General features: G+C 63.8%; 1 protein-coding gene across 2 annotated transcripts; it reads left to right on the forward strand.

The window, feature by feature from the left end:
• Positions 1 to 2,019: 2,019 nt before the first annotated feature.
• PCGF3 (polycomb group ring finger 3) lies at positions 2,020 to 25,110 on the forward strand. Of its 2 annotated transcripts, XM_028503801.2 has the most exons (11): positions 2,021 to 2,219; positions 11,896 to 11,935; positions 12,133 to 12,286; positions 12,747 to 12,864; positions 14,407 to 14,503; positions 14,773 to 14,828; positions 15,591 to 15,701; positions 16,481 to 16,569; positions 20,771 to 20,908; positions 24,246 to 24,326; positions 24,657 to 25,110. In XM_028503801.2, the coding sequence occupies exons 4-11, from the start codon at positions 12,756 to 12,758 to the stop codon at positions 24,702 to 24,704; spliced, it is 729 nt and encodes a 242-aa protein (XP_028359602.1). In that variant the 5' UTR covers positions 2,021 to 2,219; positions 11,896 to 11,935; positions 12,133 to 12,286; positions 12,747 to 12,755; the 3' UTR covers positions 24,705 to 25,110. The 2 variants fall into 2 exon arrangements, with proteins under 2 accessions (XP_035873703.1, XP_028359602.1); XM_036017810.1 differs by lacking the exon at positions 20,771 to 20,908 and having other exon boundaries at positions 2,020 to 2,219.
• Positions 25,111 to 26,149: the final 1,039 nt, after the last annotated feature.

Here is a 26,149-nt window from a genome sequence, read left to right on the forward strand (position 1 = left end):
TGACTGTCTACTTTACTTGTGTAAAGTGCAAGGGTGTCTAACTGTGTTCTCTATATGGTTGAAATTAGTACCTCATTTTTCTGTCTGTCGAGTGGCATGAAGTTTTGCATACAGTGTGAGATAGTTAACAGGTTTTTCTGGTGGGTACTGGAAATGCATTCTGCATTTTGTGGGTGTGTACTGGTATGTGTCCCTTTGCATACATGTGCTATGAACTGAAGATCTAGTATTTTGCATATGGTATGAAATAGATGCCGCGTTCTTGGTATATATGGTGAGAGAGGGTATATAACCTTTCATTTTGTGTTTTCAAGATGAATATCTGTTTTCTGTATTGTGTAAGATCATTATGTATGTATGCATGTGTGTGTTCATGGTGTGAGTTACTTATCTAATTTTACATTTTTCCTGTGAGGAAAAATGTGCAGCAGTTTCATTTTTATTAGTTCTAAGTATTTTGTAGTCTCTTTGTAATAAGGGCTTTGTTGAGGTATAATACTCACATCACACAGTTCATCCATGAATGTGTACAAGTCAATAGATTTCAGTATATTTACAAATGTGTCAACCATAACTACAATCAAATCCAAAACATTTCATCACCCCAAAAGAAACTTTGTTCCCGTTACGGGTAACTGCCCACCCCCCAGCTTCCCAGCCCCTGGCAATCCCCGATCTGCTCTCTCTCTCTCTTTGGTGTTGTGATTGTGAACACTGCATGTAAATAGAATCATAACACGTGGTCTTTTGTGACGGTTTTCTTTCCTGAGCCTCATGTTTTCAAGGTTCATCCATGTTGTAGTGTGTATTAGTGCTTCCCTTCTTTTTTGCCAAGTAATATTTCAGTTCATGGGTATGCCACACTTTTTTTATCCATTCATCGGTTGGCGTGTGCGCTGTCCCCACCTTAGGGCCATCGTGGATGTTGCTACTGTGAACACTGTGTTCTGATTTGGGGGCAGACATACGTCTCTTCTTATACCAGCACCACGCTGTCTTGATTTCTGTGGCTTTGTAGTAATTTCTAACGCCGGGAAATAGAAGTCCTGCAACTTTGTTCCTCAAGATTTTCTTGGCTATTTTGGGTTCCTTGAATTTCCATACAAATTTTAGGATCAGCAGTTTTCTCAGAGAAACCAACTGGGTTTTAATATGGTTTGCATTGAATTTGTGGATCAAATTAGGGAATATTAATATCTTAACAATATTGTCTGCAACCCACGGACCCATGGGTGTCGTCCGCCTGTCGAAGTCTCCTTTAATTCCATGCCGCACTGCTGGTGGTGTTCAGGCCCCGAGCGCTGCACTCTTCCGTTACAGATATTGGCAGGGCTGGCTGGCTGTCGCCGCACCCCTTCGGTTCACATCCGCCCCACTGCACCCCACTGCCTGCCCACACAGCCGTTTCCCTCCGTGATTGTCCCTTGCACAGAGCGGCCCTCACCAGGGTGTGGATGTCACGGTCACTGATTACATCTCCAGAGCGGGGCCTGCACAAAGGCGGACACAAGGGCGAGGTGGGGGGTCAGCCCTGCTGCCCAGTGTCCACAGCACCCCTGGCTAGTGCAGGGAGGGCGCTCGGTGCCAGTTCTCAGGAAGAACAGGAATGCGAGACGGACCGCCTCCGCCAGAGGAAATCCTGATCCAGGAGCAGCAGAGATCCACACGAGCTGCCTGCAGGGTGCGGGGGTATCGCAGGCCCGTGGGTGGCTGGTGGAACGCCGGCCTCCGACAAGCCCAGCCTCCACGGAGCCCCGCCCACAGGCCCCCGCCAGGCCCCGCCCCTGTCAGGCCCCGCCCCCTGCCCTACCACCTCGACCTATCGCCGCTCACACGCGCCCAGCCGAGTTCCTCCTCAGAGCTGCTCCCTCAGACCACGTCCCCGCCCCAGGCCCCGCCTCTAGCACCCTCGCTTTCCGGAAGCCTCTGAGCCCTGGTCCAACGCGCTTGCGCCCTATGACCACGCCCCGGACCCGCCCCCGCTAGGACCCGCCCCCGCCCGGCTGCAGGGTGGGAGCCGGGCCGCGCAGTGCGCATGCTCCAAGCGCGGCGCCCCCGACTCGGCGCTCGGCTCCGTTCGGGCATTTCCGCCTCTTTGTTTTAAACTCCGGACGGGTTTTTTTCTCCGGCTCTTGGGGGGGACCAGGAGGCAGCGGCGCCCCCTCCCATCCTTTCGCTGCCCCCGCGTGCGCCCCGCTCGTCCGCAGCCGAGACGGCAGGTCAGTGAGCTCGCGCCCCGCCCGGCCTGGCCCGCGGCGCCAGCTGCTCAGGCCGCGGCCTCGGCCCGAGAGGCTCCGAACCCTGGCCGGTGCCCTGCGCCCTCTTCGGCCCAGCCGGAGGAGCGCGACACCGATGCGCCGGCCCCCGAGGGCCGGACTCCACGACTGGTCACCGGGGAGGGACCGGGAGGACAGGAGCCCGGGACGAGCCGCCGGGGAGAGCCGACCCCGGGACCCAGCAGGCAGGGACCACAGCAAGCGCCGGACTCTGAGACGGGTCACTGAGGAGCGTCCAGCCGTGGGATGGGACATTGAGGACGTTCCGAGACCAGTACGGGTCACCAAGGAGGGCTGGGACCCCAAGCCCGGTAGACCCTAAGAGCCGTCACTGCGGAGGGTCGGACCCCAGGACCAGACAGGACCCAGGGCAGGATCCAGGGAAGACCCGGGCTCTGGGAGGGGTCATGGGGAGGTCTGGACCCCGGGATAGGCCACGGAAAGGTCAGGACTCGAGGATACACCCGCTGGGGAGAACTGGGACTCCAGATCCAAAGAGGACGGGGATCCTGGGAGCAGTCCCTCTGAGCCCTTCCTGGACCCGAGACAGCCCCTCCCCTGGAAGCTGGGACCCTGGCACAGTCCAAGGGGTCAGGGCTTGTGCCATGTGACAGGCTCCAGCAATGAGCAGTGCCCCAGACAGGCCCCTGAAGAGAGTCGGGATGCTGAGGCAGGACCCTGAAGAAGGCCAGGCTCACAGGGAGGCCAGGACCCTGGTAAGACCTGGATTTGGAGACTGCTCTCCAGGGAGGAAGGACCCCCAACAAGTCACAGAGAAGCACCCAGGCCTCACGAGTAGACCCTAAGGAGTGCTGGGACCCAAGCCAGGCCCCCAGAAGTTGGCGCCCTGGGACAGAATCTAGAGGCGCCCCGAATCTCCCCAGCCCACTCAACTGGACCCCCATGCTATGAAAGCTCTGGGGCACTGGGGATCCTGGTCACTGGGGCATGAGGCCCCCGAGCACCCTGAGGTGTGAGCCCCAGGGCCCTTCGGCAGATGCAGCCGCCTGGGTGGAGCCAGGTTGGGACCCATCTCCCTGCCTCCAGGGATTCCAGGGAGGCTCCTAGTCCACACTGGCTCCCAGGTCAGCAAGCACGATGCCTACTCCCAAGACCCAGAAAACTGCCCCCTGTTCTCCCAGTCCCTGCTCCTGGGCTACAGGCCTTCCCTTGCTCTCTGGTCAGTGTCTGGTGCCTTCATGGCTCCTGTGGCCAAACCAGCCCCGTGCCCCAGAGAGCTCGGGTGCACCCTCCCTCCTGAGTCTGGAGGTGTTTTCACTGCCAGGAGGGGTGGGTCCAAGCCAGGAGTGTAGGCTTTGGGGCATGTTTTGGGGGCTGTTGGCTCTGTGCAGAAAAGTTGGCTGACTTGGGCACCTTCTCCTCTCCAGGAATGGGACACAGCAGAGGACCTTGAGCTGGGGCCTCGGCTTCTCTGAAACCTTTATTTAACTCAGACTTTCATCCAGAACTTGCCTGCATTTAATTAGGAAGTGGGGGTGAAAACGTAGGGTGTGGTGAGCACGCTCTTCGCCTGGGGAAGGGCTCCAGCGTGTGTCCAGTGAGGTAGTGCTGGGGGCTGGAGAGAAGGGATGGCCCGCAGGCCGGGGCCTGGCCCAGCCCCATGCCCAGCCCCGCGGCCGGCACGAGGTCAGCAAACAGCCCTCCGGCAGCCAGTGTGTGGATGAACACGGGAGCAGAACTTTCAGAAAGATCGGTTGCCTTAGGCTTGCAAACTTACCCAGTAGGTGGGCAGGAGGAGATATAAATCTCACTCTGGGCTTGGACTCCCAGGAGAGACACTTGAACTTGTCAGTTCAGTATTTCATTTTGTGCCTCAGCTTCGGTTGGCTACTTGGGAGAAAGCACTTTAGATTTTTAGCTTAACATTTCCTAGTTGCAGATCTTAACCAGTGGAGTCCTGGAGTAGTCCAGGTTAGAAACTTTTATTTGCCAAATGTAACCACTCATCTTACTCAATGCTTGCTTCTGGTTTTTTTTTTAAACATACACTTTACTTTTTCTAAAACTTAATTTGCTCTGTGAACTTTTGAGAAGGTCTTGCAGAACTGAGTGTTGGGTTTGATCAGGCTCTTTATTTTCCCACTTTTGGAATTTTAAAGGTGTGAGCATGCTGGGTGGTTGTATTATTTATGTATTGCTGTCAACAAATTATCCCAAAACTTAGCGCCTTCAAAGAAACCCATCATTATCTCCGTGTCTGTGGGTCGGGAGTCCGGGCACCACTGAGCTGGGGCTCCTCGCTGGGGCTCTCAGGCCGTAGCCGGGCTACAGGTGGTGCTCCCCCAGGGTCCCCTCAGGAGAGGCAGCTCCTTGCCCCGTGGGGCCCCCTGTCCGGCAGCTCAGAAGGAGCAAGTGAACAGGAAGGGGGCCGGTTTCCCGACCTTGTCTTCTCACTGACATTCATCCCTCCGGCCACGTCTGCTGGGAGAGCCACGGGGCCGGGCCCACTTCGCGGTGGGGGGGTGCTCCACAAGGGTGCATGCGTACCGGGAGGGAGGGCCGGTCCCCCAGGCTGTCGTAGAGCCCGACACTTGCCCCGGGTCAGCTAACGTAGGGCCTGTGCCTGTGAAGGGCCCCGGAGGCCCGTGAGCAGCCTTGCACGCAGAGGAGGGCGCCGCTTGAGTTGCGTAGGTTCCTCTGACATCACCATGAAGCTAAAACTACTGGGAGGCTTGGCGCTCACGCGTGAGGGAGGGTCAGTCGCAGACAGAATGGATGTTTAGGGCTCCCCCCACCAGTAGTGCAGCCTGAGCCCCCCCCCACCGGTTGAGTCGTAGGTGTGTGCCGGTGACATTGAATCTGTCACAGTAGCTTTGAGCGCGGTTTTTGTAGTTGTTTCCAGAACATCATCATATTCCTGCCAACGATTTTGCTCCAAAAATTGTAAGCTAACCTTTGTAAGAAGTTTTCTAAGATGCGAGACCCTAAGGCGTTTGGGGTGTTTGACCCTTGTAAGGAAGTGATGCCCCCAGAACCGGGGTCCAGGGGCTGCCAGGCCCAGGGCGCCTCTCCCGGTCGTCCTGGGCTGTGGCTGGAGCACGGGGCTGCACTGAGGGGCCCACCCAGGGCCCGCGTGGGCGCCACACGGAGGCACCCCTGCTGCCCGCTGCTCTCTGGACCCGAAAGTGGGAGGAGTGAAATGTTTGGGTGGTTTGATTTGGATCATAAAGCGAGGGGTTTTTTGGTCTATACTCTTTCTCTTTAATCCGTTAAACGGCAGGATTTGCTATGTATTGGGTTACTGGTCAGAACTGAATCTGAGTAAAAGTGCAGCTTTCCGTTACTCTGGAAGCAGGTTGAGGTTTGGGCACTGTTCCCTTTTCCCGCGCTGGTGTTGGCTGTTGGTGTCGCAGAAAGGCTGCACAGTCGTGCGCTCCACACCAGATGGACCTGCTGCCCCTCCGTTCTGCAAGTGGGGAGCTCGCTGTGACCTTTGGGACGGTCTTCACCGCGGCTGTCTTTCCTGACGGGTCGGGCCTCTCCCTCCAGGGCTGAGTCCCACGAGGGACAAGGCGGCAGAGAGCCCGCCGGACACTCGGCACTCGGTGACAGGGTCGAGGCGTGCACGTCACCTCCCATGCACTCTCAGAGTTGTCCGTGGGATGTGCAAGACTGTCACTGGTGAGAACTAAAACTCACTGGAAAACAGAGTTCTTGAAAACCTATTGTGAGGTCGATTGGTTTTGTTTTATTTTTTTGAAGAAAACTTCTACTCTATAGGAGAATTTAGAGAGTGGAGGTTAAGAGGTTTTTGTGCGAATACGTCAGTGTTTGTGGGACTTTGCTACTTTGACAGCGGATTCCAGATGCTCGGTGGGCGGTCTGCAAACTGCAGGGAGCTGTCAGGAGACCCCCGCCTCCCCCCCACCCAGGGATCCCGGCGGGGCCTGGCCAGTGCCGCATGCTCAGCCCCGGGGACGGAAGGCTGCTGCTGGCGGGTCCGCCCTGGGGCCCTTGGACAAGCCTGGCAGCTGCCAGGGAGGCGGCCCAGCCTCAGGTGGGCAGTGGGGGCAGGGGCGGGCTCGCCTTTCCCCCTCTTTCCCTTCAGGTGTGGTCGTTTTCTTCTCTCCCCGAGCTTTCCGTGGGAAACGCCGCAGAGGGGACCGACAGCCTCGTGCAGTGAGCACCTGCGGGCCGGGGGCGGCCTTGTCTGCCTCGCCTCTTCCCGAGGACACGCTGGTTGCTGTGGAGTCAGGCCGGCGGCCGCGGCCCACCCGCGGGTCCAGGAACCGGCTGGGCTCCCAGGCTGCCGGCCGCTCTCCCCCCGGGAGGCGGGCGCCTTTTCCTGTGGTGGCTGCTGTCCTGTCCGCTTGCGGACTTCCTGGGTGTCCCAGCGTCGTCTTCCGTGGCGACGTCAGCACCCCCGCCCCGCCCCGCCCGCCCCTGCCGCAGGGCCCCGCGCCCCCGCGGCGCCACCTGCGCAGACAGCCGTCGGGCGGTTCCGGGTCCGGGTTCCGGGTCCGCCCCGCGGCCGGGGTGCCGGGCGCCACCCTGTCGGCCCCCGTCTGGGGTCCCGTGGGCTGGCGAGCGCACAGGAAGCCCGGCGCCTCGGTCGGTCCAGCGGATCACACCGTGGCCACAGGCCGTCTGTCGCCCTGTGTCCCGCGGGGCGCCCCCGGGTGGCTTGGGAGCCTTCGGCCGACTTTGCGGACGGGTTAGTGGGTAGAAAGTGCTTGGGGTTGTTCGCAGAAAGGCGACTTTCGCCGTCAGATACAGTAGCTGCCTTTCCCTCCGCGGAGACGGCCCCTCCGGAGGCAGGCCCGCCGCCCCGCCTGGGGGGGAGGCGGACACAGAGGCCGGAAGAGGGGGCGTGCTCGTCCGCTCGGCCGGCCGCAGTAGCGCCGCGCCGCGGACGCCTGAGGTCGCGGTGCCCGCCCGAGGTCGCGGTGCCCGAGGTCAGTTGGCTCCTGGGCAGGGCTCCCGCTCTCTGGGGCTCACAGGGAGCCCGTTGCGCCCGCCCTGTGAAGCTAAGCCTGGGCACCCCACAGGCTGGTGCTTGGGCCGCGTTCCGTCCCGGCGGAAGGTCTCCCGCCCCTGCCACCCGTTCACCAGCCCGTCTCTTGTCTCTGGGGTCGGCAGGGCCACCGCTGATGAGAGTTTTTCCAGAGTCGGTGGCCACTCTGTATTTTACTGCCGTTCTCCTGGAAACTGTTACGTTCACTTTTCTGTGGCCGTGTCACACACTGCCACCAGTGTCACACCCCTCACTGGCCACAGTCCTGGGGTCGGCACAGCGTGCCTGGCGCTCCCTGGCTCTGGGCTGTGGGCGTGGGTGCCGCTCTCGGCCAGGCCACAGGACTCAGCCGTCAGACCCGCCTCTGCATCGCAAGGCTGAGCGGGCACTTGGGTGAGGCCGCCAGAGACCCGCCTCGTCCTCCGTCCGCTGATTCGGTAACTATTTCTTCAAAAGCCCCTTTGCCTCCGTTGCTAGGTAATAAGGGCGGAGGCTTTATTACCTCCGTGTCCAGCAAGGCCCACGATCTCAGGGCCACTCCAAACCCTGCCCCTGACCTGCCCCTCCCCCCACACCCTTGTCCCTTCTTCCCAGGAACCCCTGGGTCTCCTGGTCGGGGTGCTCCCTGAGGTGCAGCTCCCGGGCGCGTGCAAACCCAGAGAGACTGGAGCCTCCTGCCCACCCCACCCCCCACACACACAGCGGGACAGGCGTGGGATGACAGGTGCCGCCCTTCAGCTTCAAAGGGAGCCGTGTGGGGGTAGCCGGGAGTCCCGGCCTGACACCATTCCAACCTCGGGGTGACCTGCTGGGCCCCAGGGCCCACCCTGAGTCGGCCTTCTCCGTGAAGGGGTGTACGTCTGCAGCTTGCGCCCTGGCGGCAGGGCCCGGGGCCGACAGCCCTCCGCTGTGCGTTCCCCGTGCGTCTGCAGAGGTGCACCTGAGAGCCGGGGTCACTGTGGTCACGGAAACGTGTTTGTGTTCTGCTGGGTCCCACTCACCTCCCCGCTCCTGACGTTCCCTGACGTGACTGCCTCCTGTTGCGCGTCCCAGAGGGTCCTATCTGAGCCTGGGCCCTCCTCGTGCCCCTCCAGCTCACCCCCACCCCACCTCAGAGCCTCATCTGGGTGCCCAGAGTGGGGACTCCTCAGTCCAGGCAGAACAGAGAAGGGGCTGGGGGACCTCGGGGCTCCCAGGGAGCAGCAGAAAGGCCGCCTGGCACTGTCGAGGCCGGGCCCTCGGGGGAGGCCGGGCCTCTGTCCCCTGGCTAAGGTGAGGCGAAGAAGGTCCAGGTGGGCCTGTCCAGCGAGCCCCGGCCCGGGCATGGGGGTTGGGGTCCGGTGAGCCCAGGGCATCCACATGCAACGCCAGGAGTCGGAGGGTGTGGGGAGGGGCTTGGGTGGCAGGGGGTTTGCTGGTGACGTCCCAGGCGAGGAGTGTCCCGGTGGCGCTGGGACTGTGGGTCAGGGCACCTCTGCGTCCTCAGCGGAGGACAGAGAAGGGCCAGGTGTGCGGGCGAGGTCCAGGGGAACCAGGCGCAGCCTCCCGGGTCCTGGGAGCCCCCTGCCCAAGCTGCTGGCAGCGCAGGTTGAGGCCGGCGCCACGTGGGTCTCAGAGGGAAGCCCCTCGCTGTGCGGCCCTTCCCGTGCGTGGGCCCAGTGAGCCACTCCCAGCACCGGGAGAGTGTCGGTTGACCTGGGGAGCTGTCACCAGCTCGGCGCCCAAGGGCCGACATGCTGGCTTCTCAGAGGGCAGGGAGGGTGGGCCTCGGCCCCCGCTGCGGCTGTGCCGCAGCCTCGTCCACACCGGTGCAGCATTGGGCAGCCCCCGGTGGCACTCGCGGGTGGTCGCGGGTCCGAGGCGGGGTCGGACTGCCAGCCAGTTCAAGGTCTGCTGGGGTCTAAAAGGTGCCGTCCACTTTTTTTGTTTTATATTTAATTAGAAACTGTTTTTTAGCGTTGATAGAATCGAGTCTTTTATTTATCCACATGCACAGTTATGCACAGCGAAAAGTTACCCTGGGCCGCCCGGCACCCAGCATGCAGGGGCCGAGGCCCTGGGCTCCTGCCCCACTCTGTGGGTGGTGCCGGACGGGCTGGGGTCCAGCGGGTACTCTTCACAATCCACCTCAGTGAGGACGGTGCCCCTTCCGTTGTCCCCAGGCACCTCCCCTCGGCGGGCCGAGGGGCTCCTTGTCAACATCGCACGTGACCTGGCGCGGGTCAGGAGGCTGACAGCCGAGACCCGTGAGGAGGTGTCGAGGGGCCCAGGCGTGTCGGGGAGACACGCCTTCCGGAGACGGCCGCCTTCCCTTGCGCATTCCTTGGGACGCCTCCCCGCCCCGGGAGTGGGCTGTGGGCTCCTGGCCACGGCTGAGCCGCACTCCGGGCCGCATGCCCCTCCTCCGCTGCTGGGGGCGGGGCGTGTCCCGCCTGGGGCTCCTCTGGCCCAGGCCGGGGCGTCCGAGCGTGTGACCGGCACGTGCACGTTCGCCCGGGCGAGGGCCCGCCGTCGCCTGGGAAGAGCCAGCAGCCGGCCCAGGAGGTGGCACCAGCCTGGCACTGCGCGTTCCGGCGCCACCCCGCCGGGCTCTCGTGTGTGTGCTGCCCGTGTCGTGACGCAGGCGAGCAGGGTGCGGGGGGGCTGGTGTGGGCTCCGTCTCAGTGGAGGGGCTCCCGGGCCCCTCACGCACGGAACAGGGCTGGCGGCGCCCCTCCCTGCAGGGCCGGACCGTGCAGCGCGGTAGCCACGCGATGTCGGGGGCCTCGGTTCCACAGCAGACTGGACGCAGGCATGGGCACTCGGGCCACGTGGGTGGCGGGCAGCCGCCGAGCCCTGGACCTTGGGGTGTGAGCCTCCCCTGCCGGTCCCGTCCCGTCGGGAGGCGCGGCTCCTGTGTGAGCTCTGCTGCTTTTCTCTTTCCCCGCCTCTCCCTCGCTGAGGTCAGGGCGAGGGCCCCCGGCCCGGACCCTCCAGCAGGTCAGAGCCACGCCTTCACACTGGTCTTCGTCCACCTGGCTCGCACTCTGGGCGTAAAAATGGCACAGGTGTGAGTGTGGGAGTTCCTCCCCAACTCCAACACTGGGAACGGTTTCCACTGCAGCTTCGCCGTAAACCACTCTTTTCCGGGCGCACAGGCGCCACACCCTGAAGGCCACGGTTCTGTGGCGGGTGCCTGGTCACGTGACCACGCCGCAGCCCTGACCCCGAGCCCCCGGTCCCCTCAGAGCCTGCGCACGCCCCTGTCCCCCGGGGGCGGCCCTGCGTCCGTGCGGCTCTCGGGGGCCGTGTCTCTTCCCTGCGGAGCTCCTACCGGTGGGAGCTCCTCACGCTGCTCTTCGGTCACCAAGGGTGTCAAAGGTCAAGGACAATGATGAATTGTACCGAATGGTTTTTATGCATTTGGGGGAAGATCTTGCCATTTTTTCTCCTTTTTTGGGCACAAACTGCATGTATTTCTCACACTAACCCCCCTGTACTCTGGGGAGAAAGCTAGTCGGCCTAGCACAGCTGCCCCCGGCTGCTCCCCCACTCCGGCCCCGTGAGCCGGCTCTGTGAGCTCTGCCCCGGGGGTGCCGTGTGCGGCCACAACGTCCTCAGAGCACGGGGGGGGGGGGGGACACGCCATCCCCAGCCGCGCTGCCAGGGCTGCTGGCCAGCCGGCCAGTCCCGGACGTGCGACTTGATGGACACGGAGCTGCTGGTGGCATTGCACTCCTGCTCACAGGTCACTCTCCCAGGGACACGCTGGCCAGTCCCCTCGGCCACTGCCCGTACCCACAGCGTTTGTCGCCCTCCGGCCGTTCCCCACCTGCTGCGGTTGCCCTTCCTGCCGCCGCCTCCTTGGAGTGTGGGCGCCAGGCTGGGTCCCTGCTCCCTGGTGGTGGCAGGTCTGTGTGAAGCTGGCAGGTAGCCAGCCACAACCTCACTGGCCCCAGCGAGTGGCCCTCGTCACAGCCCCCCAGTGAGGCTGCCAGTCACCTCTCTCCTGCCCGCTCTCTCTCGTGGAAGGTCATCGAGCTTCAGGGACCAGTGAGTGACAGCTGCAGTGGTGGCGACACCCGGGGCAGGAAGGCATGACGGACGCCGCGTGGTCCTGGCCATGGTCGAGGCATTCGGCCCCCTGCTCCCAGGGCGCCGCCCTGCTGCCCTCGAGCCACAGTGCGTCTGCAGCGCCAGGGCCGGGGCTGTGGCCCGCGGTCCTCACAGGGGCCTTCCCGGTCCCACCTCAGACCTGGTGCCTGTCGTCCGTCTCCCGCCAGGACGCTGTGTCCACGTCCCCGTCGTGGCCCTGTCCCTCCTGGGCTCCCGCCCAGTCTCCCCAGAGAGGCGTCGCCCCACCTGAGCTCTCACAGACCTTCGTTCCGCCTCCCGGGGCACCAAGGCCGGGATGCGCCCCCATCCCCTGCGGTCCTGCACGCGCCCTCCGCCCCTGGCCTCAGCGCCACCCGTGGCCACAGCGACCTGCCTGCATCTCCCTGGTCAGCCCTGGCTCTTCCCCGGCACTAATTCCTGTTTCTCTTCTGCTTTTAAGCACATAAAGGCACAGGCGTGTTCCGTGGGCGAGGGCCAGGCCACTGGGAGGCGGGGACACGGCCCAGACGGCACACCCGGCTGACAGCCCCACGCCTTGTGTCTCTGCAGGCCTCAGGATGTAGCGGGGGGTCCCCGGCCCCACGTCCAGGTACACGCAGCCTCCCCGTTGACATCCTCGTCCCCCCGAGCCGAGCCCGAGAGGGGGCCGCCCTTGCTGCGGGTCACGCTGCGGGGATGGGGCGGCTCCCAGGGGTCTGCCCGCTGTTGGCTGCAGCCAGAGCTGCTCCAGGGGGCCGGGGCCGCGCACACGGGGACATGAGTGAGGTGACGGTGTTTCTGTGCTAGAAAATGGGAAGAGAGCACGGGACCAGAGGACGGCGCAGAGGTGAAGACGACTCAGCGTGCGGACCGGCGCGGCTGCCAGCGAGCGACAGCGCCCCGGCCGAAGCCTGAGCGCCGATGCGGAGGCAGAGGGAGGGGCCGACAGCGTCTAGAGGAGGTGAGGCCTGGGCTGGGGGGCAGTGGCGCTCGCCCCCCCCCCCCCCAGGCTCCTGCGTCCACCCTGCTCCGTTCCCTGTCCAGGCGGGCAGGCCCGTGGGCGGCAAGTGGCCAGTGTGTGCTCCAGCCGGTCTCCCGGCCTGGGGGTGACGGGCCTTGCAGTTCCCGAGTGCAAGCCTGGAGCCCGCCTGCTCCCTCGCCTCCCTGCCCCGCTCTGCTCAGCCCTGCCCCAGGAGGGACGGGCGGAGCGGGCCCGTCCCCGGGAGAGTGGCTGGATTGTCACGTGCTTATGGGGGGGCTGGCCCGCCGGGCCCCACGCAGGCTGGTCTGCCGGAGGGGACGGTCTGCCGGAGGGGACGGCCTGCCGGAGGGGCGTCCTGCGGCCTCACCCCCTGAAGCCGAGCCTCTGGGAAACTCCAGAGCCTTTTCAGGCGCTCATTCAGCGCGTTGTCCCCTTGCAGAAGCCAAAGATGTTGACCAGAAAGATTAAACTCTGGGACATAAACGCCCACATCACCTGCCGCCTGTGCAGCGGGTACCTCATCGACGCCACCACGGTGACCGAGTGTCTGCACACGTGTATGTGATGGGGCTCCGGGGCGCGGCCCTTCCTCCCCTTCCTCCTTCGAGCCCTCCTCGCACACCCCTCCCCCCGCCCGCCCTGTCCCAGCCTCACCGCACCGTGGTCCCGTGGTCCCGTGGTCCGTGTCCGTGCGGCCCCCCCAGCCCCCCGCTGTCAGCCTGCGCCTGTCGGCGAGTCTGTCTCCGTGCCGGCGCCCCTCCTGCAGTCTGTCCGTCAGGCGCCGAGTGTGGGTGACGCCACACGGCACTCGTCCCCGTGGCGCCTCTTTCGCTGCGTGGAGCGCGCTCCGGGCCCACCCGCGCCGCCGCGGAGGGAGGGGCACGTGCCTGCCCTTCTGCGGCCGAGCGGAGCCCCACTCACTGCGCGTGTTCCTCCGCGATGGGCAGCCCGGACAGGGCCCTGGCAGCCCTGTGCACGCTGTCCAGCCCGGGGTCTGCGCCCGTGGCTGTGAGAATGTTCCAGAACATGGCCTTGGACAGTTTCTAGCCATCTGTTCTTTGACGTTTTGGCCCTTTCTTTTTTCCCCCAGCAGCTTCTAGCTAAAGCACAAGGCAGGACACAGACACCGGAATAGAAAGGTTCCTGAGCCCTGGCTGGTTTGGCTCATTGTGAACCAAAGGGTCTCCAGTTCGATTCCTGGTCAGGACACATAAGTTAAATAAATACACAAAGTTTATCTTTTAAAAAGAAGTTCTTAAGGATAAATCAGAAAAATTATTTCAAATTAAAAGTACTATGGATAATTTCAATAGCGGTGTCATTTGAGAAAGCTAAACAGTGGAGAACTGAGTTATTCTCATGTAACAACTGAGTGTCTGTCTCCTGTGGGCAGGGCGTGTGGTTCCTCGAACTCTCCACATCCACTGGGGAGCTGCTGCCTTTCAGTCTTCACGAGACTCAGCCTGTGCTGAACTTGCGTGTTGGGTTTCTTGAGCGTAGAGTAGACGTCAGGGTTCACCGCAAAGTGCAGTCGCCGAGGGTGTCGGAGAGAAGCAGTTTCTCAGATGGGAAGTTCACTAAAACACACCTGGAAGACCCATAACTTTTTTTTTTAAGATGTTATTTATTTATCTTTAGAGAGGACGAGGGAGGAAGAGAAACAACCATGTGTGCTTACCTCCTGCGCCCCCTACTGGGCACCTGGCCCACAACCCAGGCACGTGCCCTGACTGGGAATTGAACCAGCGACCTTTCTGTGCTTCGCCAGCCAGCACTCACTCAGTCCACTGAACCACACCAGCCAGGGCTGGAATACCCATAGCTTTTTGATTCTTTGTTCACTTCAGAAAGAAAATGTTTTCTAATTTTCGTAGAATTTCTATTTTAATTGTACTTTTAAGTAATGATGGGCATAACTTACATTGTTTTCACTGAAGTTTTGGTGTGTACAGAAAACCCCACGGTCTCTCAGGCTGTCAGAGCACTTCTGACCGTTCACCTCGAGGTGACAGCCCCACAGGGCACCAGGGCTGCTGGGCCCGAGCGCGGCCGGCCCGGGCCCGGGCGGGCCCCTGACGTGGCTGCGCGTCTGCCCGCAGTCTGCCGCAGCTGCCTGGTCAAGTACCTGGAGGAGAACAACACCTGCCCCACGTGCCGGATCGTCATCCACCAGAGCCACCCGCTGCAGTACATCGGGTGAGCCGCCGCCCGCTCCCGCAGGGCCCCCGGGCGGGGCTGGGGCGGCACGGGCGGGGCCACCGCGGGCGGCGTCTCGGCCGCTGGGCACCGGACTCGAGAAACCGGCAGGCAGAGGGCACGGGCCGCCGACAGGGCCCCGTCGGTGCCGCTGCCTGAAGCGCCGCGGGCACAGACTGCGTGGGGCCCTGGTCCGGGCCGCTTTGCTGGCTGGGCGCGTGGGAGGGCCGCGGGGGACCCGGCTGACCCGCCGTTCCGTCCCCCGGCAGCCATGACAGGACCATGCAGGACATCGTTTACAAGCTGGTGCCGGGCCTGCAGGAAGGTGAGTGTCGGGCGCCTCTGGGCGGTCTGGTCTGCACGGGAGGCACCTCGGTTCTCGCGGCCGGTCTCTCCCGTCGCCTCTGCCTTCCGCCAGGGAGTCCTGGCGTGGGTGCCGCACGTGCCTGCCCGCGCCTGCGTGGGGCGCCTGGCACAGCCGGCGCAGGGGGCCGAGAACCGCGGCTGCGTTCAGGGTCAGCGCCCACGGGGGACTGGAGCTGCCGTGCACTGCACGCCCCCGCGGGCGGAAGGGGCGGTTCCCTGCGCAGCGCTGGGCGCTGCGGCTGGCGCTGGCCTTGTGGGGGGGCACTTGGGTGCTCTCCCCAAGGCGAGGTGTGTGAGGAGTTCTGTTTTCCCGTTGGTAGACTTCAGGAGAGCGCTGTAATTTAAGACTCAGCTACCGAGTCACATCCGTAGAGATCGCATGTAACTTGGGGCGACACTGTTAAAGCCTCTCCCCGCTCACAGAACTCACTCACACAGGCACTGGAGCCTCCTGAGTGCACGTAGCTGGGTCCAGTCGTCTTCTGCCGAGGGCTTAGTCCTGGGAAAAGGCAAACGGGCATCCGGGCGAGAGGCCGACCCCGCAGCCCCCTGGTGGGCTGCCTCAGGCCGGCGGCGGGCACGTCGGGGGAGCTCGCCTCCCCTTGCGGCAGCCGCCGGACTCGGGCCGCCTCCTGAGTCCTTCAGGGGGTGCTTGTGAACGGAACACCAGTGTGACCCATTGCCTGCTTAGGATTAAAGGTTATGTATTCATTCTTAATAGCGGAAATGAGGAAACAGAGGGAATTCTACCACAAATTGGGCATGGAGGTGCCTGGAGACATCAAGGGGGAGACTGGTTCTGCGAAACAGCACTCAGACCCCCACCGGAACGGTAAGGCGTGGAGGGGTGCCGTCCCCGTCCCCGTCCCCGCCCCCGCCCCTGCCCGAGGCAGTCGGTGTTACCCAGCAGTGACCTTGGTGGGTGTCCCCACCCGGTGCGGAGTGGAGGGACACGGGCGGGCACGGGCGGTGGGCTCCGGAGATGTCGCCCGGGCATCTGTGTTTTGCTGTAGAATATGGCAAAGGAATGTGTTGGCTTTGCTGGGAAATGGATGGCATTTAAGGCTGCACGTGCCGTAACAAATCACTGAAATCCTGGGTGCCCCGAGGTCTCCAGTGGGCCCCACGGGTCCCTAGGAGCCTGGAGACGGCCCCGTGCACCCCTGCTGTCTGCTGAGGGAGGGTCCCTGGGAGGTGGCTGGGGAGATGCCCCAGCCATGTCTCCCACAGTCCACGGCGGGGTCCTTACTTTAGAAGGGACGTTGAGCAGGTCCCGGTCCAGGTGCCGAGCAGCCTGGGCATTGCGGGGGGGAGGGGAGCCGTGCGTTGAGGAGCATGGGGGCAGCTGAGCCGCCCCGTGGCCCTTTCACCGTGCCACTGTTGCCGCCCACGCCCCGCACCATGCAGGCACACGGCCACGTGAGAGTCCTGCCTCCTGGGCCCTGACCGAGGACCCCATGTGGGACTGGCGCTTTGTCTACCGCCTCTGGCGTGCGCGTCCCAGTGCCGGCCCTCCCGGCGCCGACTCCCACGGCGTTCCGAGCGTGTACAGAGCGGCGACGGCGGTGTGGCACCGCGGGTGTGATAACGCCGCGCACTCTGTGCCGCCAGGTGAAACCAAAGCGGACGAGAGCTGCAACAAGGAGGCGGCCGAGGAGAAGCAGGAGGAGGACAATGACTACCACCGGAGCGACGAGCAGGTCGGTGGCCCTGCGCCGCTGAGCCCGCGCGCGGCCGGGGGCCCCCTGAGAGAGCAGGGCCGCGCCGTGACCTGCCCGGGGTGTTTTCTCGTGTGAAGGAGGAAGAGGCGTGAAGGAAGGAGGGTAGCGACCCAAATTGGTGCCACGCCGGCTTAGCTTTTTCCTGCCAATTCCTACTCCCTTTTCCTTCTCTTTTCTGGTTGTCGAAGCAGTGTGTGCTCGTTGTACAGCGTCTTACCTAGCGAGCAAGTGCAGGCCCCGCCCCCGGGTGTCCCCGAGAATAGCTCGGTGCAGGTGTCTGCGGCGCACACGCCCTAACGAGGATTTTTTAAAGTGTGGGGCGTCGAGGAGCCTGCCCCGCCGTTCACTGCGCTGCTAGGTTAAGGAGGAGACCCTGAGCGGCCCCGGGGTTCTGTAGAAGAGTCTGAGAGAGCCCCGTGCCCGTGTGACGTGGAAGCGGTAACCGCCGCCACCCTTTGACGGAGCAGAGCCGCCCCACAGACACCAGAGACCGGGGCGCCCGCAGCTGCCGCTGCCGCGGGATGTGCCGCTCTGGCCCCCGGCCGCCGCGGGACGGAGGAGCGAGAGGCCGGGTGGAGGCCGCGCGGGACCGGGCGGGGGCGGGAGAGGGGCGGGGAGAGACGGTGATGGAAACAACTAATAAAGTGTGGAAAAGAAGCGAGACGCGTGTGAGACAGACACGCCAGGTCCCAGGCCAGACCGGCGTCTGGGCGCCGCCAGCCCCGCCGCCCCAGGGGACCGGCGGTGGCTCGCAGGGCGGCGAGGTCGGTGCGCGGTCGTCGGTAGGTGGGCCCGACTCACGTGGCCGACGAACGCTGGGAAGTGGCCTCGCGAGGAGCCTGGGGCCCGAACAGGGGCCCTCCGGCCCACAGAGCGCACACGGCAAGTCTGCGTGCCCGGCGGCCCCGGATCCCCCCAGACTAACCTCGCCGGCTGCGGTTCGGACGTCTGTTGCGGAGTTTAACCCGCTGCTCCTGCCGCTCCCCTGGGAGGGGGTAAGCTCAGGGACAGCCGTGAGAACCGGGGTGGGTCCTGTTAGAACATGCCTGTGGCACACGTGTATCTATGAACACGTCACATACCTCTGCGCACGACTTGGTGGGTAGTGACGAAAACGCACACGTAAGTACATTTGTTGAAGACGTCATTGAACGAGCGTGGTTCCGGTGTGGTCACGGCACCGCGGGAGCTCCCTGTCCTGGCGTGCACACCTTGCGGGTGGAAGGTCACCGAGAGCGTTTCAGAGACGCCAGCGCGTCCGTGGGGGGGACTCCGGGGCGGGGGGGGGTGCGGACCAGGTCAGTGGAGAAGAGGGTCCCCCTGAGCCGCGGGGTCACCCGCTTCCCTGGGCTCCCTCTCTGTGGCCGCGGGCTCCACCCTGCTGCCCAGCGTCCCGCTCTGCCCCAGGAGCTGTATTGACCCCACAGATGCTGCTGCTTCTCTGCTTCCAGGTCCCAGTGGGCACCGGGCTGAGGGACAGGGCAAAGGGCTGGGAGGTTGGGGCCTCCGGGCAGGACCTGTGGGTGCGGCTGCTCGGTGGGGCTGGGCGTGCTCCTCCGCAAAGCTCAGCCCCAGTCGGGCCGGGGCCTGCGGGGGCGGTCCTGGCGCACACGGCGAAGGGAAGCGGCTGCTGAGGCCCCGTGGTCCCAGGTCCCCACCTCCTCTCGGTCCCGGGGGCCTCGGAGCTCTCCTGGGAGTGGGCGCAGGGTTCTGTCGGCTGCCCCTCGGCGTCTGCTGTGCAGCCTGCAGCGAACCGCCGCGTGGTTTTCTGCGAAAACCACCCTCATGCTCACTCCTGGGATGCGCTGGATGTGACCAGGGTTTTAAAGCACGTCCCTGGACTTGCTAGTACTTAGGTAAGTGTGTGCCTGTTGGTGCAGACCGACCGGCCCGTGCTTCTCTCGGGGGCTGAGGGGGACGTGTGTGTGGTTTGGGGCCAAGGTCACGCGTCTCACAGCTGGTGCTCGTCCCTCTTGGCCCGTTTTTCTTCATTCTCTGGGACAGTGGGTATGAATTGAGATTGTTGGTTTTATTGACCTTGTTCCTTTTCTAACCTCGTGACTTGATCATCCATACAGTTCCCTCTACTACTGGTTCTAAGTACCTTTAAATTTTCATTATGATCTGTTTTTTGAACCATGGGTTATTTTTAAAAGTGTGCATTGGAAATTCTATACATCAACCCTGATTAGAAAGCCAGATGCCGGGTCGCTGTGTCGAGGGCCTTTCAGGTTCGTGGCTCCAGAGCCAGACGCCCCCTAGGTTTGCAGCCCAGGGGCGACGGCCCGTCACTGGGAGAGGATAGGGTTTGGTTTGGTTTTTAAAATGTTTTATTACTTATTTTGTGGAGAGAAGGGAAGGGAGGAGATAGACAGGGAGAGGAAGATCAATGTGAGGAAGAAGCCTCAACTGGTTGCCTCTTGCACACGCCCGGACCGGGAACCGAACTGGTGACCCTTCGGTTTGCTGCTGAGCCAGGCTGGTCAGGCAGGACAGCGTTTCAGCAGACGGAGGGGGAACTCCACGCAGAGATGACTCATGTCCCCACTTCACACCACGCACCGGCGTGAACTCAGGGGGCGAGAGGTGGACCTGGAAACCTTCACGAGGGCGTGCGAGAGCACCCCGAGGGGCCCTGGCTCAGGCCCAGCGGCAAGAGCACGGCCCACAGAGGCATGGCGCCGCCCTGACCGCTGTGAAACACGCGGCTCTGCAGAGACACCGTTAAGAGAGTGAGAAGATGGGCCACCGACGGGGAGGAAACACCGCAAGTCGTGCTTCTGGCGAAGGGTTTGTGTCCAGAATACACGACCCTCCCAGTTCAGTGAGAAGACAGCCCGGCTGAGCAGGAGCCCAGCAGACGCGTCCCCGAGACGAGAGGCCGCCACACGGCCGGCAGCTCTGCTCCTCGGGCGGGAAGTTCGTCCGCCCCGAGGCTGCGCGGGAAAGCCCGAGTCACTCACAAAACCGGCTGGGGGCGACCCCCTCTCCCGGCCTCGGAGCCGGCTCGGTGCGCCCACGGGCGGTCCATCTGCTGAGGGCAGGTCAGGCCCCTCTTGGCACTGAGGCCGGCCAGGGCCCTGAGGGGTCGCAGGTCTCCCTGGACTCCGTGTGCCGGACTCTGCTCCTGAGCGTGAGCAGCGTTTTCTGTCTCTTACCGCCTGGGGGGGCGCCCCTCCGGTGCAACTCCTCAGCTTCCGCCTTTCCAGCGTTTTCTCCTCCCCTGGAGCTCGTCCCTGGGACCCCCTCGCGCCAGTCTGGGGGAAGGCTGACTCCCTGTAGCCGCGGTCGTCCTGTGGTCCTGCCGTCCACTGAGCCTTCCGTTCAAGTGGATGTGTTTCATCTTTAGAAGTTACGTTGCGTCGTCTTCTATGTCCATACTGTGTTGTTTTTAATCTGTTCTTCTGTGTCCGTAGTGATTCTAGATGCATGCACACTTTGGTTAATTCATTTGTTGATTCTTCCCTCTGGACTTGGAGGTGTGGCTGAGCCGTTTCTGTGGCCACTGCTGGAGAGTTCAGTGCTTGTGTGGCATGTCATGCCTCAGGTGGGGCCCTGTCTCGGGGGCCTGCGTGGCCCAGCTGTCCCTCTTTGGAAGGCTGCCCGGGCCCCTAGAGTCACTCTCCTTGAGTCTGTCACTTGGGGCGCCTTGCCCTGCGCCTCACACTTGGGCCCCCTGCAGTGTGGAGGGTCCAAGAGGTGACCGAACCTCAGGCTGCCCAAAGCACTCTTCCTCTTCCGATGCCAAAGTGACACGGGTCCCCGAGCATCACCGCCATGCTGCAGGTGTGCGTCCTGGTCTGCGTGTGTGTGTGTGTGTGTGTGTACCGACACGCCGCCATCGTGTGGCCTGAGGGCAGCCGCCTGCGTCCGCCACCAGGGGCCCTGAGAGCAGGGCTCCCGCCCGTCGAACCCAGCCCGGGAGCCGGGAGCCGCAGGGCCGCCTGCAGGGGTACACCGTTTCAGACTCACGGTATCGCACAGTGTTAGATCGTGTTTCACAAGACAGCAGTAAACCCACTTTCAGATAACGTGTGTGAACCCGTTTTTAAAAACCCCTTCTCCACAGTGTAGGGGTCTGTCTAGTCTCCTGTCTCCAGGCAGGCAGCGTTCTCCCGTGGAGCTGCGGCCCGCCCCTCCCCGCCCGGGAGGCCGGCCCAGCGGTGTCCTTGCCCCGCAGGTGAGCATCTGTCTGGAGTGCAACAGCAGCAAGCTGCGCGGCCTGAAGCGCAAGTGGATCCGCTGCTCCGCCCAGGCCACCGTGCTGCACCTGAAGAAGTTCATCGCCAAGAAACTCAACCTCTCGTCCTTCAACGAGGTAACGGCAGCGCCGCGGGCCGCCTGCCTGCGCCACTTTGTTTGCAGAGTTTGCATTGGGAACAAAGGTCTCCATGTGTTGGGCCGTAGTGAGGACAGGGGTCGGCCCAGGGTCCGTGGCCTCGGGGACCCACTGCTGACAGAAGAGAGAGCAGAGGGGACCCGGGGCCGCGAGGTGGTTAGAGTGTGTCTGTGTTTCGGCTGGGAGAGAAATTACGTGATGTCACAAGCCAGTGGGTGGTGGGGCCGGAACGACAGGAGAGACAGGTGGGAAGGTAAGACACTTCCGGGTCATGACAAATGATGAGAATGCAGCGAAGCCCGGAAACCCAGCATTGCTGGGGGGGGGGGGGGGGGGCGTGGGGGGGGGAGCCGTCACCCCGAGTGAAGGGAGGGCGCTGGGGGCCTTAAGCTCGGGGCACGCGGTTTGAGCTGCTGCAGTCTTCGCATGCTCCTCAGGCTGCGAGAAAAGCTGTTGTTGGGGTGCAGAAATGGAATCGGAGGGGCCCACCAGGGTGTCTGCTGCTGCGTGTCGGGGGAGGGCCAGCGTGACGCCGTGGGGTGCGCAGACTGGACATGCATGTCAGAGGTCAGCGGCGGCCCAAACGCCGGCGTGCCCTCCTCCCTGCCCAGACCCGTCAGCGTGGCCTTTTGGGGAAGGGGTCTCTTTGGATGTGATTAGGTGAAGGGTCTTGAGGTGAAAGGGCCCGGCCGACCCGGTGGACCCTGAGCCCAGCAGCAGCACCCTCACCGGAGGGAGGCAGAGCACACGGGAGACTCGCAGAAGGGGCCCCGGAGGTGGGGGGGGAGGTGGAAGGCCCCCCGCCCCCTCGAGCCTGCAGGGCGGGCTCTGCCTGCCGGCACCTCGGCTTTGGACATCCGGCCGCATCCAAGAGCCGGTGCGTCTCCGTGGTCTTAAGCCACCGAGTTCGTGGTGCTTTGCCCGTTGCCTCAGGAACCGAGCCGGTGCCGGTGCCGGGAGGTGCAGTGCCGTGGGGCACACGGGGGAGGGGCGGGTGCGGCTCTAAGCTTGGAGACAGGGTGGAGGCCGGGGGTTCAGTCCGAACGCTGGGCTCGCCGTGAGGGGCCTCGCCAGCACGCGGTCCAGGACTCGGAGCCAGAGACAGCCGGGAGGAGGTGCCGGCGTGGTGGAGAGAGCTGCCTGGGGCTGCGTGGTGTGGAGCAGGGCAGCAGGAGCAGAGACGTTGGGACACCCGTCGGGAGGCCCAGGGTGCGGGCTCGGGAGGGACCGCAGAGCGCAGTGGCGTCGCAGGCCGGGAGCAGAGGGGCCTGGGACGTGGGGCAGTGGCGGCCTGGACAGCGTCCTTGGGTGTGTGGGCGCAGAGCCTGGGCCTTCAGCTGAGGAGCTTCCCAAGCAAAGTGGGGGGGGTGCCTGAAGGTGCTCGGACACCCGGGACCCCGCTTTTCCAAGGTGCCTCTCGAGCACCCGAACGGCCTGAAACAGCTCGGAGCCAGCCGGGTCCCCAGGCCCCGGCGCCAGGCACCCGGCCCACAGCTGGAGCAGAGCTCCAGGGAGCACCGGCGCCGTCCTCACTGAAGCGGCCGGGCCCCCCTGGGCCTGCGGGGACGTGCGCACGGCCCTTTGGCAGCGACAGAGACGCCCCTCCAGGCGGCCCCAGACAGCAGCCCCCCGGGCGCTGACCCTGCTTGCCCCCAGCCCACAGCCGTGGGGGGTCTTTGGGTGCCCGACAAGCCCCCAACACGTGGCCCATCGACAGAAGTTGGCCAGCCCTGGCTGCTGTGGCTCCAAGGGTTGAGCGCCGGCCTGCGAACCGGAGGTCCTGGCTCAGTTCCCTGTCAGGGCGCATCCCTGGGTTTCAGGCGTGGTTCCCCCACCCGCCCCCGCTGTCAGGGCTCAGACAAGAGGCAACTGGTGGATGTGTCTCTTCCTCTCTTTCTCCCCCCCACCCCTTACCCTCTCTCTAAGAAAATAAAATGAAATTGTCCTGGCTGGTGTGGCTCAGTGACTGAGCGCCAGTCTGCAAACCAGAAGGTCACCAGTTCGATTCCCAGTCGGGGCACGTGCCAGGTCGAGGGCCAGGTCCCCAGCAGGGGGCGCGTGAGAGGCAGCGATCAAAGGCAGAGAACGTGGTCCTCCCGGACCCTCCCCTCTGCCCCTTCCTTCCCTCGGGCTCTGCCAGGTGCGGGCACCAGGGACGCCGCCGGTGGTGGGAAGGCCCTGGGTGCGCTTTTGGAGCTGCGCCTTGGAGGCGGTTACAACGGGTTTTATCTGTAGTCTCACAGCTTTAAAACAGTAAAAATAAAAAGTTGCTACATACGGAAGAGACAGAGGGAAGGTCAGACACGGAGCTCTGTCAGACACCCCGCCTTCGCTGCTGGGGGGGTGGCGCGGTGTGGTGACTTGGGTGGATAGTGTGGTGTGGTTGGTGGTTTCCCACAAGACTGACGGCAGCACCCTCACCACCCCGCCCAGGAGCCGGGCTCCCTGGTCATTCCCCCCAAGGGGCTGCATACTCCCCCGTGCAGAGCCCTGCGCACGGGGTTCGCAGCAGCTTCGGTGGCAGGGGCCAGCACTCGGGGACAGCATGGACGCCCGTCGGTGGGTGGTGGGTGGTGGTGGACGGGTGCGCCGTGGTCCGTTCAGACGGGGGGTGCTGCTCAGCCCGGAAAGGAACGGGCCACCAGAGACCCCCAGAGATGGGGATGAGGGGGCCGCGAGTGCACCCGGCTGAGTGCCGGGGGCCAGGCTGTGAGGCCCCGAGCGGCGACCCCGGCCGTGGGGCTCTGGAGAGGCAACACCGTGGAGACAGTGGGGAGATCAGCGGTTGGCGGGAGTCGGGGGAGGGGGGCGCGGGCAGGCGGAGCCCAGAGGGTCTCAGGGCAGTGAGACTGCTGCTCCGTGTGGCTCCGTGGTGGGTGCTGGTCACCGTGCAGACCTGCAGGGCGACCCCGACGCGTGCCCCCTCCTGGGGGTGCTGGCAGTGGGTGAGCCGGGCAGGGGGCAGGGGCATCTTCCCAGTGTTGCTGTGAACCTAAAACTGGCCTGAAAAAAACCTTTTCTTTAAAAAAAAAAAAGGAGGAAGAGGCCTGTGGAGTCCATTACCTTTTCCCACTGTGGGGAGAGAGACCCGCTCCAAGGTGGGGGGGGGGGGGCAAGGGCGGGGTCCGGTCCCGGCAGCCTGGGGACCGTCCCGGTGGGTGTGGCCCCAGCCTCCGCAGCCCCGGGCCCTCTGCAGCGAGCGGCTTCCTCCTGCTCCCGCCCACCCCGCAGCCGGGCCCAGCCGAGCACCTCCCCGGCGGAGGCAGGCCCCGATCCGTCCTGCAGGCCCACTGACCAGAGCTGCTTCTCCCCCCAGCTGGACATCTTATGCAACGAGGAAATCCTGGGCAAGGACCACACGCTCAAGTTCGTGGTCGTCACGAGATGGAGATTCAAGGTGAGACGCGGTGCTCCGTGCTGAGCGGTCAGTGTCGTCTCCAGAGCCCGCCGCGGGCGGCGGCGCTCTGCCGGCCCGTCCCCGTCCGGGAGCTCAGAGAGCCGGCTCGGTCACGGGGGGTTGTGAGACGCAGCCCCAGGGCCGCCCCCCCAAGTCCGCCTGGCGGGGGTGGCCCCTGCCCTGAGCCACTCTTGGGTCTTCGTGAGCGTGGGGGCAGGCGGCGGAGCCCCGTCCTCAGGGGAGGGGGGGACACCCGAGACCTGGCCCTGTCGCCCCCGTCCCAACGGGGCGCCCAGCAGGGCGCCGCCCTCACGCCGGCCTGTCTTGCAGAAGGCGCCGCTCCTGCTGCACTACAGACCCAAGATGGACCTGCTGTGACGCGCGGTGGGCGCGGGACTCCGCGCCCGCGGAGGGGCCTCGGGTCCGGGGACCGGGCTCTGAACAGAGTATTTATCACTTTTGTACGAGAGACTTCGCACTCAACGAGACACTACCAGCAGCACGGTGACCAGGCGTGACACCCTCACGGGCGCCCGCGCCGGCCCAGCCCGGCTGCGGCGGCCTCCCCCTGCGGCGTGCGGCCCTGCCTGCTCCAGGCCTCAGAAGCACCGCGTTTTGGTTTAGTCGATGAATTAGGTTTCAGGATGAGCCTCAAAAATACTTGTACGTGTGTCGAATCCTCCCTAAGTTATTGAAAAAATATCTTTTCACGGTGAATGACGATATTTATGTTGCCTTTAGCTTCCTGAAGGCTTAGAAGATCTATAAAAAATTAATTTAAAAGTGTACCAAAAGAGGGTGCTGTTCGTATTCCGAGTCCACCGTGGTGTTCAGCGTCCCTGCGGTGAGACCCCACGCCGCCGCCGCCGCGGGTCTCTCTGGCCCCCTTGCACCCTGGCCCCGGCGGCCCCAGCCCCAGCGAGCCCGGGACCTGGCGCTGGTGTGCGGAGCGTCGTCGTGTTAGAGCTCGCCGCTGCTGTCAGACAGGGCCCCGCCGCCGACCCGCCCTCCCTGCCCGCCTTCATTTGGCTGCGGAGGGAGCTGGTGGCCTTTCGGGTGGGGGGGCTTCAGCAGAGGAGGGGCTTGTGCCCGTGGGGACTTGGCAGACCCAGGCTCCCCACCACATCTGTCCTCCCTTCGTGGGGGTGCAGCCCGGCCCTCCTCTTGTGCCCCCGATCGTGGGGGAGGTTCTCACCGCGCCTCACGGGGCGGGGCAGCCGTGGCTCCAGTTGCTACCGACCTGCAGCCAGCCACAGGTGACTCACAGTGTCTGACCCCCTTCTCCTCCCGAATGTTGATATTTTTGTGGAATTAGAGAATAAACTTTTTGCCAGCACATAAACGTGTCCCTTTAAAGTGGTACCTTGGAGCGTGTGAGGTGGGACCAGGGAGAAAAACCGTCCTCGGTGGGGACAGTGTTGTCCCGGAGGTGGCTGTCACCAGCTGTGTCCCGCCGGCTCCTCGGTGACCTTGCACCCCTGCTACGTCACCTGCCCGGCCTGAGGGCTGGGTCTCCACGAAGCGTTTCACTTTAGCGACTAGACTCGGCCTCCAGTTGGCTCTCGCGGCTCCGGTGGGGCTCCCCGACCTGCTTCCCGCTGTCTGCGCGTGGGTGTCGGGGCAGCTGCCAGCTGCCCTCCTCGCAGAGAAAACACTCAAATCGATGCAGTCCAGGCGATTTTCATGTCAGGCCCTACAAAAGCGTCAAGCACCTGGTTGGGAATGGCCAGAATTCAGTTTTTATTTCAGCCCCCACACTCCCAGTTCTGTTCGGGCGGTCCCGTCACCTAAGCTTGCTACCAATCCAGGTGGTTCTCAGTGAC

This window comes from Phyllostomus discolor, chromosome 1 (assembly GCF_004126475.2).
Source record: "Phyllostomus discolor isolate MPI-MPIP mPhyDis1 chromosome 1, mPhyDis1.pri.v3, whole genome shotgun sequence".
NCBI classification, from domain to species: Eukaryota; Metazoa; Chordata; class Mammalia; order Chiroptera; family Phyllostomidae; genus Phyllostomus; species Phyllostomus discolor.